Source organism: Pteropus alecto, unplaced genomic scaffold (genome assembly GCF_000325575.1).
Source record: "Pteropus alecto unplaced genomic scaffold, ASM32557v1 scaffold5, whole genome shotgun sequence".
NCBI classification, from domain to species: domain Eukaryota; kingdom Metazoa; phylum Chordata; class Mammalia; order Chiroptera; family Pteropodidae; genus Pteropus; species Pteropus alecto.
In genome coordinates, this window is record NW_006441953.1 from 31,452,415 (window position 1) to 31,465,541 (window position 13,127).

The 13,127-nt window shown below is 65.5% G+C and overlaps 1 protein-coding gene across 1 annotated transcript in view; it reads left to right on the forward strand.

Annotated features, from left to right (window-relative positions):
* Positions 1 to 12,378, forward strand: part of CPZ (carboxypeptidase Z) — a gene marked incomplete at its 5' end in the record, with an annotated part of 16,820 nt that extends 4,442 nt beyond the window's left edge. Inside the window, 8 exons of the mRNA XM_015594853.1 lie at positions 2,173 to 2,385; positions 3,149 to 3,345; positions 4,060 to 4,221; positions 4,599 to 4,757; positions 6,469 to 6,604; positions 8,232 to 8,371; positions 11,150 to 11,249; positions 11,888 to 12,378. Coding sequence (XP_015450339.1) covers positions 2,173 to 2,385; positions 3,149 to 3,345; positions 4,060 to 4,221; positions 4,599 to 4,757; positions 6,469 to 6,604; positions 8,232 to 8,371; positions 11,150 to 11,249; positions 11,888 to 12,234 — 1,454 coding nt within the window. The remainder of the gene's footprint in view (positions 1 to 2,172; positions 2,386 to 3,148; positions 3,346 to 4,059; positions 4,222 to 4,598; positions 4,758 to 6,468; positions 6,605 to 8,231; positions 8,372 to 11,149; positions 11,250 to 11,887) is intronic.
* Between the last annotated feature and the right edge of the window lie 749 nt (positions 12,379 to 13,127).

Consider the following 13,127-nt stretch of genomic DNA (forward strand, 5'->3'; position numbering starts at 1 on the left):
CCCAGCCCCGCGCCCCCGCCCCCATCCTGGAGAGCTGCCACGCACCAGCCCTCCTGCCCAGTCTGGTGTGGGGAGGGCATGACCTCCACGAGGCCGGGCAGGCAAAGCTTACGGCCAGCCCTGAAAGGTCACACATGGGCTACCGGCTGGCAGTCAGACCCGTCAAAGTGGGGGGTCGTAAGGTCCGTGGGCCCCGTGGGCTCACAGCGGCTGCGTGGGGGCTGCAGAGAGACAGGCTTTGGCTCCGCACGTGTGGACAGACCAGGGGAGGTGGAGGGGGCAGCCCTGGGTGGCGGTGAGCCGCTCATCTCAGGACGTGTGGGAGGCAGTCCTGGAGGGCTGCTCGGTGGTGGTGCTGCGGGCGGCGAGGCGGGATAGCAAAAGCCCAGCACAGCGGCCAGCCGTGCCGCGTGCCTCTCCGTGCCTTTACCCCGCGCCTGCCGTCCGAAGCGGGCAGGGAGGAAAGCTGGAGAGTGGCCACAGCGCCACCCATGGCCGCCTGGCTAACGAACTTTCTGCCATGGCGAATGCTCTCTCCGGCCGTCCCAGACAGCCGCCACTAGTGACACGTGGCCACCAGGTGCTTGGAATGTGGCTGGTGTGACCGAGGATCTAAGCTTTGACTTTATCCAACTTTAATGAACTTAAGCGTAAATGCAAATAGCCATGTGTGGCCCGCGTGGGACACGGGACACTGTAGGACGTCTGCTTCTGGCCTCCCATGTCCCTACATCGCAAAGCTAGTGGTGAAGTTTGCATGATCTGGTGCCGAGCGCCACCCCATGGCACAGAGGACAGAGTGTGGACTCTGGGGAGGCAGTGGCAGCAGCGGGGTCATCAGCGCCTGCCCAGCACAGCTGGCGGAGGATGGAATGACCCACCAAACCGCTAGCGAGCACTTCCCGTGTGCAGGGCTCATGCTGGGACACCGAGATGGGGGGGCACAGAGGTGCATCTGGGCTGGCCTCTGGTGAGCCCAGGGTTCCGGTTCTGCTGCTTTTGCTGGCTGTGTATGGGGCTGAGAGCCTGGGGCTGGCTCTGGGGTGGAGGTTCCGTCTCCCCCACGGCCGCCGTGTGGCTGCAGGGGGTCCGCGGGCAGCACCGCGTAGGCAGACGGGAGCCGTCTTCATGTGCAGAGGCAGGAAACGGGCAGGGCAGGGCAGGGACGCAGAAGAGAGAAGCCACACTCTCCGCGGGCCAAGGCCGCCACCCCTGGGAAAGCCCGTGGACTTGGCTTGAAAGAGATTATTTTGGGCAACTCCGCCACCAAATTGCTGGGTCCGTCTGCTAGCTTCCTCCTCGAAAACCATTTTGAGCAGAAACAAAACCACAGGGCAAGTGAGACACTTGGGAAAAGCATTAACTGCTACGGTCCCTCCAGGACCCGCCTGCAGGGGTCCGTGCAGAGACCCCAGGGAGCAGGCTGGGCGGGGGGTGACCAGGGCCGTCCACTGGGGCAGGAGGGCCAGCTGGCCGTGGATCGCGCTGGAAAACATCTGTCCCCCAGACCTGGGGGTCCAGGAGTTTCTCCTAAGGAAGCTTTTGAAAGTGTGGGTGAAGCTTCCTACCCCCAACCTCCCCCCCATGCTCACTATCCCGTGGGAACGTGGAGACGGCAGCCCGCCCTCGGCGTCCTGGGCGGTGGGAAGGCAGGCAGCGGAGCCTCCCAGAGCTGCTCTTGCCTGACTGGGGCCGCTGACCCTGTTCCCGCCTGGACGCTGAGTAACGGGCGGATGGAGACCTGCCCGGGAACAGGTGCCCGCAGGCGGCTTTGCTTTGGTTGAGGGCTCTGTAGGCCCGTCTTTTACTTCATGCTCTGCTGTTCAGTACTTTATAAAATTTCCGAAGTAGCTACGTATCGCTTTAATTCATAAGCACGTTAGGAACTGCGTCGCTTTGTACATCTGTTGGGTGCCATTATCAGCTGTCGATACTAAGTATTGTAGAGGGATTTTTACTTTAAAACAGACACAGTGGGTGGGGAGCCATCACAGGGGACCCCATGGGCCCCGGCCCCCCAGTTGCCGCTGTGTGGTGGGGTGGGGGCCGAGGGCACCGGAGCCAGCAGGGTCCCAGGCGGTCACAGGGGAGGCCGGCGTGGGCAGGCAGCAGCCATCGGTGGGTGGGCGGCGGCAGGCCTGAGCCTGACCCCGGGGCCCGCGTCTCCCCCAGGGGGCCTGGACGCAGAGGAGGCGCCGCCCTCGGGCCTGCCGCCAACTTTCCTTCACTTCACGCACCACTCCTACGCCCAGATGGTGCGCGTGCTCAAGCGGACGGCAGCCCGCTGCGCGCACATCGCCAAGACCTACAGCATCGGGCGCAGCTTCGACGGCAGGGAGCTGCTGGTCATCGAGTTCTCGGGCCGCCCTGGCCAGCACGAGCTGAGTAAGCCGCCACTGCTGTCACGCTCAGGAGAGGCCTGGCCTGGGAGCCAGCTTCCGGGATGGGGTCTGGGCCCGTGGGCCTGGGGCCAGAAAGCCGGGGTCTGGGATCCTCATCAAAGGCCTCAGTGTTTGGGGAACATGGTGCCGGCAAGTCCTTGGACCAAGCACAGCCAGGGAGGGGACACCACTTTCCAGATGTGGGACTGTGAGACTCAGAGAGGAGAGGTGACTTGCCCTAGGTACACAACGGGGAAGGCTGCCAGGCTCCCGGTCTGTTTTTCACATAACCCATTTATCCATCCACTCACCCATCCACTACCTCTTCAGCCAGCCAGCCAGCCCTCCAGCCATCCAATTCCCGCCCACCCCACCTGGCCATCCACCCACCAGCCCGATGGTCCACCCGCCCATCCATCTATCCTCCCTCCCTCCCTTTTATCCAAGGGCCAACTGCATTCCAATCTAAGCAGCGGTGGATATTCTCACATATATTACAAACGTGAAGAGTAGCCGTCAAGTTTGCACAGGCTGCCACTACCATGTATTATTATCGATCAATCCCTTGCCCATCATGCTCCTGGTTGTGGCTAAACATAACACAGGAGTAGCGCAGAGGTGACGACATCGGTGAGACCTCACTGATGGGGTCCAGACCAGTTTGAACAGGTCTCAGAACATCCGCCCCCTCCCCCGCCCGTGGGCCCTCAAGGCTGTGGGGAGCCGGGGCTCCGAGGTGACCCCCAGGTCGCCGCGTCTCCCCCCAGTGGAGCCCGAGGTGAAGCTCATCGGCAACATCCACGGCAACGAGGTGGCGGGCCGGGAGATGCTCATCTACCTGGCCCAGTACCTGTGCACCGAGTACCTGCTGGGCAGCCCCCGCATCCAGCGCCTGCTCAACTCCACCCGCATCCACCTGCTGCCCTCCATGAACCCGGACGGCTACGAGGTGGCAGCCGCGGAGGTGAGCGCCCCAGGCCACAGCGACAGGGCTGCTGCCTCTGCCGCCCCCGGTCGCTAGCGTTTGGGAAGGGTCTGTGCGTCACCTCCCCCGCACCCCGTTCTGGGGGACCGGGAGTCAGCAAGTATCAACCTTGGCGAGTCCTGGTTGGACAGAGCAAGACAGACACTGATGATTCTGTGACGTGCACTATGGAGAAAAAGGGTAGTGAAAACGGTACAGAGAGTGAGCCAGCTGGGGTCGGGGCGCTGACCTGCAGGGGGTGGGGAGCGAGCAGCGTATTAGGGTTGAGGGGGCGCTCCAGGCAAGGGGAGCAGCCAGCGCCAGGCCCTGCAGGTGGAGGGCCAGCGAGGGGGCCGGGCGAGAGGGGCCGGTGAGAGGGCAGAGAAGGTCAAAGGCAAACGGGCTCCCAAGTCCATCTCGTAAAGCCAGAGGCGCCTCCACGCCCACCTCGGCTCCGCCCGGCCCGTGGCGCCCTCCGGAGCATCTGACCCCGGGCGGGCTGGCCCGTGGTTTCAGGGTGCCGGCTGACCCCGGGCGGGCTGGCCCGTGGTTTCAGGGTGCCGGCTGACCCCGGGGGTGCTGGCCTGTGGTTTCAGGGTGCCGGCTGACCCCGGGCGGGCTGGCCTGGTTTCAGGGTGCCGGCTGACCCCGGGCGGGCTGGCCCGTGGTTTCGGGGTGCCGGCTGACCCCGGGCGGGCTGGCCCGTGGTTTCAGGGTGCCGGCTACAACGGGTGGACGAGCGGAAGGCAGAACGCCCAGAATCTGGACCTGAACCGCAACTTCCCCGACCTGACCTCCGAGTTCTACCGCCTGGCCTCGTCCCGCGGTGCACGCACGGACCACCTCGCCATACCCCAGCACTATTGGTGGGGTAAGGTAGGAGCCGCCGCCGCGCCCACCCGCAGTCACGCGTCCGTCCCGGGGGCTCAGCCATTCGGGGACCCTCAGGTGCGGACCCCCAGGACAGCAGAGCCTGGCAGTTGAAGCTTTACCCTCTGAGCCTCAGTTTCCTGCCCGTGAAATGGGGATAACTCCTTGCCAGGTGTTGGTGGTGTTCAGGGAGCAGGTATTGAAACCGCCGAGAGCCTGGCAGGTGCTCAGGGACGGGTGCCTGGGGGGCTGCCTGGAGGAAGCGATGTCCCCAGGGCTGGCATTTGCGAAAGCTGGGTGGACGAGGCCTACGAGTCGGGCATCAGCCCGGGGTGGTCAGCGGGCGTGCCCGGGCCTCAAGCCGCCTCCTCTGTTCTGGGCAGGTGGCCCCCGAGACCAAGGCCATCATGAAGTGGATGAGGACCACCCCCTTCGTGCTGTCCGCCAGCCTCCACGGGGGTGACCTGGTGGTGTCCTACCCCTTCGACTTCTCCCAGCACCCCCACGAGGAGAAGATGTTCTCCCCCACTCCCGATGAGAAGGTGAGGGGTGGGTGTGGGGAATGTGGGGGGCTCTGCAGATGCGGGGGAGGTGGGGTGCAGGTGGTGCTCTCGGGGCTGGCCTGGCCTCAATCCTGTTTTGAGCCCAGAGAGTTTCGGAACCATTAAGAGCCTTCTGGGCCCAGCTCCGCAGCCCCCTCCTCCAGGAAGCCCTCCGGCCCAGCTGGAAGCAGCCCCTCCCTCCTCTGGCCGGGCCCCACCTGGCATCAGCGCCCTGACTGAGTGACCTTTCACCCAGCCACCTGGTGTTCTGTCCGAGGGAAGGTGGTTCCGGGAGACGCCAGCAGAGGGCAGTGCTGCAGCGTGCATGGTGCCCGCCAGGCTCCCAGCCACGTCCCTCTCCTGTGGGCCTTGCGGGTGGGGTAGGGTCTGGCTCCCTGAAGTGGGGGTGCAGTGGGATTGCAGTAGGATTTCTGGCCCCCTCGTCACCTGGGCCCTGGGGAGGCCCTCTCTTTCTCATTGAGTCCTGCAGCCAGCACAGGCCTGGGGCCCGCAGGGTGCCAGCGTGTGTGCCCAGAGCTAGTGAGTACTCCCAGCGGTGGCTGGGTGGTCTCCCCCAGGGCCCTGGCCTTGGCCCCCTGGGCTGGGCCAGGCCTGTGTCCCCTGGGCAGCAGGGGCCCTTGGGCGCCAGGCTGAGCATTTCTAATTTCAGAGGCAGATATGCGAAGGGGTTCCCGGGGTGGGGTTCACCTCAACCAGTCCCAGCGGAGTCAGATCCTGAGTGTCTTCCCCACCAGCCACCAGTCGCTGATCAATAACCCTCAGCTCCTCAGCCAGGAACGGCCTCTGTGGAAACCAGGGTCCCAGGAGCGGTGCCAGGGGCGGGAGAGCTGATGTGGGGCTGGCCAGGTGTCCCAAGCCGCCCCCTAGACTTCCACAGAGCCCCCTGAGCGACGGCCAGCACTTCAGGGTGTCTGAGCCTCCGTCGCCCCCCACCCCTGGGTGGGCCTGTTCCCACTCCCGAAGTCCCTGCCCACCCCACCCCCCGGACTCTCCTGGCTGCAGGTGGCTGGGGCTGACCACGGCTCCTGGGTGGCAGGGGCCTCTGGCAGCATGGCGTCCCCGGTCTGCCGACCTTGGTGACTGAGGGGCTGTATTTGGGGCGCTTGGTTTGTGTTCGTGGGACTCTCACCCCTGAGGAACTGGGCCCACCTTTCCCCCAAACCTCAGAGCCAGGAGAGAACCTCGCCCTGGCTGGAGCAGCCCCTGTTCCTGACTCCCCCGCCCACCAGCTCTGCATGGGATGGACGGAGGGCTGAGGCTTGCCTGACAGGGGACTGGAGGGCTCTGCCTGGGGCGGGAGCGCTGGGCAGGGGAGGCCGGCAAGGGTGGGGCCTGCACTGGTGACTCCTGACCACACGCCCCCCGCAGTGTCAGGAAGTGCTTTATAAGCCACGCCCTGCGTGGCCCCCTCCCAGAGGAAGTCCACAGTCTAGCCGGGGTGCAGGACTTCCGAGGTCCCCGGCGTACTGACTACACGCGCTCCGAGCTCGGCCGTCTCCCCCTGGGCCTTTGCAAGTGCTGTGCCCTCTGTGTGGACACCGTCCCCTCTCCTCCCTGGATGGCAGGTGTCCCTTACGAGGCCCCTCAGACAGGCGGCCCCTCCACTGTCCCCAGCATCTGCAAGGCCTCCTGCAGAGCGCTGACTTCCGGTCTCGGCCTGGGGGAACCCCTCTGTGGGTTTTCTTTCCAGATGTTCAAGTTGCTGGCCAGAGCCTATGCCGACGTCCACCCCATGATGATGGACAGGTCGGAGAACAGGTGTGGGGGCAACTTCCTGAAGACGGGCAGCATCATCAACGGGGCCGACTGGTACAGCTTCACGGGAGGTGCGGCCCGGGCCGGAGGGGGTGGGGGGCGTGGGGGGCCGTGCTCGGCGTCTCCTCCAGCAGCTCCGTCCGGACCTTGATTCTGGAACAGTGCAGAGCAGCAGACACTTCCCGGGTGGGGGGAGACTTCTGCTCAGGGACGGGGACTGGGGGCGTCCGCCAGCTTTAGTCCTGGTGACTGTCTCGATGAGGTTTGCGTGTGCAGGTGGCGAGGTCAGGACCTGGGACTTCCATGGCCACGTCTGTCGTGTTTAGTGAACACGTCCGGGTCGCGATTCCACCTGTGACCAGTTCCTTTTTGCCTTTTGGGGGTGACGTAGGGTTGCCTAATGGAGAACAGGCCCCGCAGTTAAGTTTGAATTTCAGAGGAATAATGAAGAATTTCGTAGCACTATATGAGGACGTCCCAGATGCTGCAGGCGATATACTTACCCCAAAACTTCATTCGTCGTTTCTCTGAAACTCGCCTGAACCTGGGCGCCCCTCAGTTTCGTTTGCTGACGCCGGCTGGGTGGAGACGGCTCAGGGCAGGGGTGCGTGTGGCACCCTATGCCGTGAGGGCCCCCTCTGGGCTGGGCCGCGCACTCCGGGCCACCCCTGCCACACTTGCACTTGCTGTTGGTGTCCTGTGGCAGGTGAGGAACGGGGGCTCAGATGAGGGAAGGAGCTGCTCAGGTCCACACTGCAGGCCCGGAGCTGGGGCTCACGCCGCAGGCCTGACCTCTGTCATCCTGCGCGGACAGAGGTGGGGGGAGGGCGGCCCCCTCGGCTCCCGCTCTGAAGCCAGTTCGCCTCTGCTCAGCGGACTTCCCACCCGGCACGGCACGCAGGGGCCTCTCCAGGGTGGGGGGTGACGGGTAAAAGCAACTTGTCTCCGTCACAGAACCCAGGCTCGAGGCTTCCGCGACTCCCAGGGTGGGGCTCCGAGTCTCAGCCACTGCCCATCATCAGGGTCCCCCACAGCCCCATGGCCCAGGGAGAGCATGGGGCCAGCGGCCAGAGCCAGAGGGGCAGAGGGGCGGGACTGCAATGCGTTGTGGACCATGGGCGTGAAGTCAGTGCGGGGCTCAGGGGGCGCTGACTTCGAAGGGCACAGGGTCACCCAGCTGCTCCTGACAGTGCCGCCCACCAGGGCTGCGGGCCTGGCCCAGGGGTGCAGCTTCTGCTGGACAGAAGCCCCAGAGGCAGACGGGGAGAAGTGGGCGGGGCGGCCGTCAGCCCGCTGCTTCAGGGCCTCCCTCTGGCACCCCGCTGGCTGGCCGTCCAGCCTGCTGGGCCGTGTCCTCCTTGGGGACAGAGGCGATGAGACCGTCCGGTAGATGGGCATTATCATCAGCGGTGTCCAGGCTAGGGGAGGGCCTGTAGTTCAGACCCCGGGGACACGTGTGACGGCCACGTGCTGCCAGCTTCTCGCTGGAAGGTGGCTCAGTCCTTACCTGCCGAGGGGCCGCATCGGATGGTAGGTAAAGCCTCTCCCCGGGGCCCCAAACCGCCCGGGTTTGCCGTGCAGCTCCGTCCTCCCATTGCGGGACCTGCGTGCCCTGGGGGGCTCGTCTGCCAGGCGGGCAGCTGCGACGTGGGGGGCGTGGGTGTGGCACGCGCTCAGCCCCCCTCCCCCCGGCCGCAGGCATGTCGGACTTCAACTACCTGCACAGCAACTGCTTCGAGATCACGGTGGAGCTGGGCTGCGTCAAGTTCCCGCCCGAGGAGGCCCTTTACACGCTGTGGCAGCACAACAAGGAGCCGCTCTTGACCTTCGTGGAGATGGTGAGCTTGGGCCTCGCTTGGGCCTTGCTCTGGCCCGGCCAGGGCTGGGGGGAGGGGCGGACTTGGGCGAGGCGACCCCGCCAGCTCAGGGCCCTGGCCAGCGCCGTGCACTCACAGCCGTGGCCCACGCGTTCCCTGGTTGGCCACCCATTCGTTCTCCATCCATCTGAAGCCCCCCCGGCCACTCCTCCTCCCACAGGCCATGCCCTCGGGGTACTGAGGTCCCTACAAGCCACATGTTGGGGCCCCAGGTACAGCAGGTCTCAGCACTTAAAGGGGAGTGCAGGGGCCGGGCTATCCCGGGGAGAACCTGACTCAGCCTCGAAGGCCCCGGGGTGTCTTGGAGGAAGGAGTAGGGGGGGCGATGGGACGAGGAGAGGTCGGGCAGAGGGAGTGGTGTGTGACGGTCCCTGTAGCAGTGGGAATGGGGTGATGGCTGGTGGGGGAGGGGCGGGGCCACTGGATGAGGGGTCACGGCCATCATAGGGCTGAGAGCGCCCAGAAACAGTGGGGTGGGCGGCGAGTGGGGGCCTCGGAGCCCGTGTCTGAGTAACCCCTCACTGGCTTAGAGACCCACGTCTCCCAGGGGGTGGTGACTGAGCAGAGAGTGGGTGCCGGATGCGCTGCTGCCTGTCCCCGCCCTGCCCTGCCCCTCGGCCTCCCAGCGTGGCCCACGGCTGAGGGGTGTTGTGGGTTCTGGATGGGGAAACATGCGTGAGAGGGACGCAGGAAGTCACAAGGGGACATGGCGGTGGTTTCGTAGAAGCCTGTGCTGTTTTTGATTTCAGGCTCTTTTAAGAATCACGCCAACCGCGTATCGGGACGAAGCCGCGGTGCGGAGCAGGCTGTCTGGGAGGAACAGCCTCGCCCGCGGGCGACGGTGCGGGGTCGTGAGTGCACAGCGCTCCACAGTCGGTGCCCCGCACACGTGGCGGCGAACCCTGACACCGTCCTGGGCAGTCGGCCGGCCGCCCCATTTTATAGACAGAAGGGCGCGGTACCGGGGTTGGCAGGGGTGCTGCAGGCTCCCTGGGCCGTGCACGGGCTCCCGTTCCTGGCGCTCCGTGACGCAGCCAGAGGAGGAGACAGACGGTCAGAGACGGACGGGCCTGTCCATTTCCACCCAGCACTGCCCGGAGCTCGAATTCTGATCCGCCTGCCCGAACCGCAGATCAGGAGCCTCCTCCAGGCGCGACCGGGCAGAGCCTCTGGTCAGCGGCTGCAGCAGCGGGAGAAAAGTCAGGACAATAACCGCACGATGTTGGCGTTGGGGCTTTTTCTCTCATGGCTGAGCCGCTGGCCTCTTGCTGCGGGGGGCGCGTCATCATTCACTGGTGGCTCCAGGCCAGAGGCGCTCATTGCATTTTACGGCTGTCTGGTGAAAATGAGTTTTAAGGAGCCTTAAGTGGAGCTGGGATCTGTCGAGGATATTGTTAGTGAAGTCTCGGATGTGAAGATTTACTAGCGGTGCCGTGCTGTGGAAGGCGGGGAGCCCGGGGGCGACCCCCCAGAGCGCCCAGCCTGGCCGTCCGATAAGGATCGAGTCTGTCGGGGCCATTGAGGCCACGTTCACAGTGATCCTGACCAGGCCTTGGGTGGGCGTCTCCATCTCCAGGAGCTGGGAGGGGCGTGTGCACACCGCCTCTCGAGTGCGTGTCCTCGTTCAGGAAGGTGACACCTGAACCCCAGAGCAAGGCCTGAGCGAAACCCCGTGCAAGCTGGTGGGAAGGGAGGCCCTACTGTGTGCCTGACCTCTGCCCTAGGCTCGCGGGGAAAGGGCAGCGGCGATACCACGGTGAAGTGGGAGCTGGGAGGGTGGAAGCCCAGGACCGTGGGACCCCAGAGGGGCCTCTGATGGGCCAGTCATCAGGGAGGGCTTCCTGGAGGAAGAGGAGAGTGAGCCGAGTCTCAGAGCAGGAGAGGAATGGGCCACGGTGAGGGAGCGGACGGGGTGTTGAGGCAGCACTGAGGGGGGGGTGTGGCAGTCTCCCGGGTGACTGGCCTCACCACGCCGACTGTCCCCTCCCACCCAGCCGTCCTGGCCTCGTCTGACGTGACCCGTGGTCCCCAGTCCAGCCCCACAGAGCAGGGGTGGCCTGGCTGTTTTCATGAGAAATGCGAGCGGCATCAGGCAGTCGTGGTGGGGGCTTTCCTTCTGGGACACGCAGCGGCCAAGCCTGACCGCCGGGCGTGTGCAGGGGCGTGGGCACACTCACACTGGGGGAGGGGCCGTGGCACGCTCACACACGGGGGGTCAGGAGCTGCGGGCATGCTCGCACGGGGGGCAGGCCTGCACCCCAGCCCTGGCGCTGTCTGTGCCTGCATCATTCCACGGCAGCACCGGGCAGGCCTGTGACCCCGCTTCCCAGACGGGGTGTCACAGCCAGCACGGACGCCAGGGCCCCAAGGCCTGCCCTGTCCTCTGGTGGCCCAGGGTGCCTTCAGGACCTTGGCTCAGAGGCAGCCCAGCCCCTACCCACGCTGGTTTTGACGGTGGGGCCCCCAGGCACATCTGGTGGGCATGGCCGCGAAGGGGTTTTCTGCTCAGTGCTCATGGCCCGGGAGGTGTCATCAGCCAGGCCGTCGAGCAGGACCGTGGTCACCTGCAAATCGGGACGGGGTCGACTGCCAGAGGGGGGACCCCAGCGATGGGCTCACCGGTCGCTCTCATTTCACAGATGAAGCCGCGGCCCAGAGAGGGGGTGGCTTGCTCGGGACGGCAGGACGCGTGGTGGCTCTGCTGCCTGCGTCACGTCTGTGCCCTCGTCCTTGTCCCAGGTGCATCGGGGCATCAAAGGCATGGTTGTGGACAAATTCGGCAAGCCGGTCCGAAACGCCCGTGTCTCCGTCAAGGGGATCCGCCACGACGTCACCACAGGTGAGCTCCTTCCCGTGCTGGCCGTGGTGGCCGCGGCGTCCACCAGCGCTCACCGTGTCCCCAGGCTCCTCGGGGGACTGGGAGAGGGTGGGATCTGGTCTCCTCGGCGACGTCTCTGCGGCATCTGGCCTGGGGCACAGTGCACCCAGGTCCTGGCTGTCCGTGGTGGTCGACATGTGTCCACAGTCGTCAGGAAGTAACTGTGCTGGGCAGAAGCCACCTTCTCAAAGATGACGGGGCACCGGCTGCAGTCCGTGAGCCAGCTGTTCACATCCTGGAGCTCGTGTCCTGTGCATAGGTGGCCGGCCGGCGTGGGCTCCGGGTGCCTTTGGGGACGTCACAGCCGATTTGGCGGCTCTGACGACACGTGGTGATGTGGCCGCTGGCTCCAGGGGGGGAGGGGCAGCCAGCGTGTGTGCTGGGGGTGGGGGGTGCAGGTGGTGCCTGAGCAGGGCCCTCAGGGGTGGCTGGAGTTGGACAAAGCGAGGCGATGGGGGGCAGCCCACGCCGTGCAGAGGCAGGCATAGATTTGGGGTGTGGCTGTGCCCCGGGCTAGCCCCCCTCTGACTCCCATGACCCGTTGGTCAACGCTGAGCACGAGCCCGGCTCTGGGAATCATTTATTCTACTCGTCCAAAGCCCCAGGTGGCGACTACTGGAGACTGCTGCCCCCAGGGTCCCACATCGTCATCGCGCAAGCACCCGGCTACTCCAGGGTCATCAAGAAAGTCACCATCCCCGCCCGGATGAAGAGGGCCGGCCGTGTGGACTTCATTCTCCAGCCTCTGCCGGCCGGAACCCAGAAGTTCCTCCAGGGGCCGCGGAGAAGCAGCCCCAGCCTCCAGGACCCACTAGAAGGAGCCGGCCCCAGCGGGGAGCCCCTGGGGGCGCGGCGGCAGCCGGAGGCCAGCGGGGGCAAGCCCTGGTGGTGGTCCTACTTCACATCGCTCAGCCAGCACAAGCCGCGCTGGCTCCTCAAGTACTAGGCGCCACCCTCGCCCCCCCCACCCTGTGCTCTGGGCAAGGGGCCCCGCCCGCCTGGGGCCCGGGGCTCCTGGCCCCTGATTTTGTCTTGCAAAGACATCCCGTGAAGCCATCTCCGTTTTATTAAAGTGTTTTTATTCACCTTCTGCCGTGGCGAGAGGCTCTGTGTGCAGGGCACTGCGGGGGGAGAGGGAGGGCCGCCCTGGCCTCGGCCGCCGTGACCTGCAGCCGCACTGGTGGCCACCAGCTCCAACCGTCTGTGCGTGGTCAGATGAGGCAACTGAGGCTCAGCAGGCAGGTGGCACGCCCAGGGTCACCCTGGAGGGGGTGCACACTGAGTGGGAGCCGAACCTCCGGGTCCCGCCGCTGCAGGGCGTGCGTGGAGGTGGGGTGCAGAAGAGAAAGGTGAGGCGCCGGGCCGGGAGGAGTGGGCGACCCACTGGGGGTCACGGCCTCAAGGGCCGAGAGCTGGCAGGAACCTCACGCCTCGTGGCACCACGGGAGGGTCATGCCCGGAGGCTCGCGGGCTCCCTGCGTGGGCCCTGGCTCCAGGAGGAGGGGTGTCCCTTGGCCCCTGAGATGCAGGGTAGCCCTCCCTTCCCCGGGGTGGGGGGGCAGCGGGTCATGGCCTCTAGGTCCTGTCAGTGGACAGAGCTAGAAACAGGTTTCCTTTTCAAGGGCAGATGTAGCTGAGTTCATAGCGGTGGTTCTGATCCAAACTCAGAATGACTCCTGCTCTGAGAACCCGGCTCTCAGCGGTGGGACCGATAGAACTGGTGTTTCTTATAACTGATCCTTTGCTTTATTGATGACACACACACCATCGGTCTCAGAGGACGAGGGCAGCAGCATGGCCCACAGCGTGGTGACCACGCAAGATGTTCCCCCTCCTCCT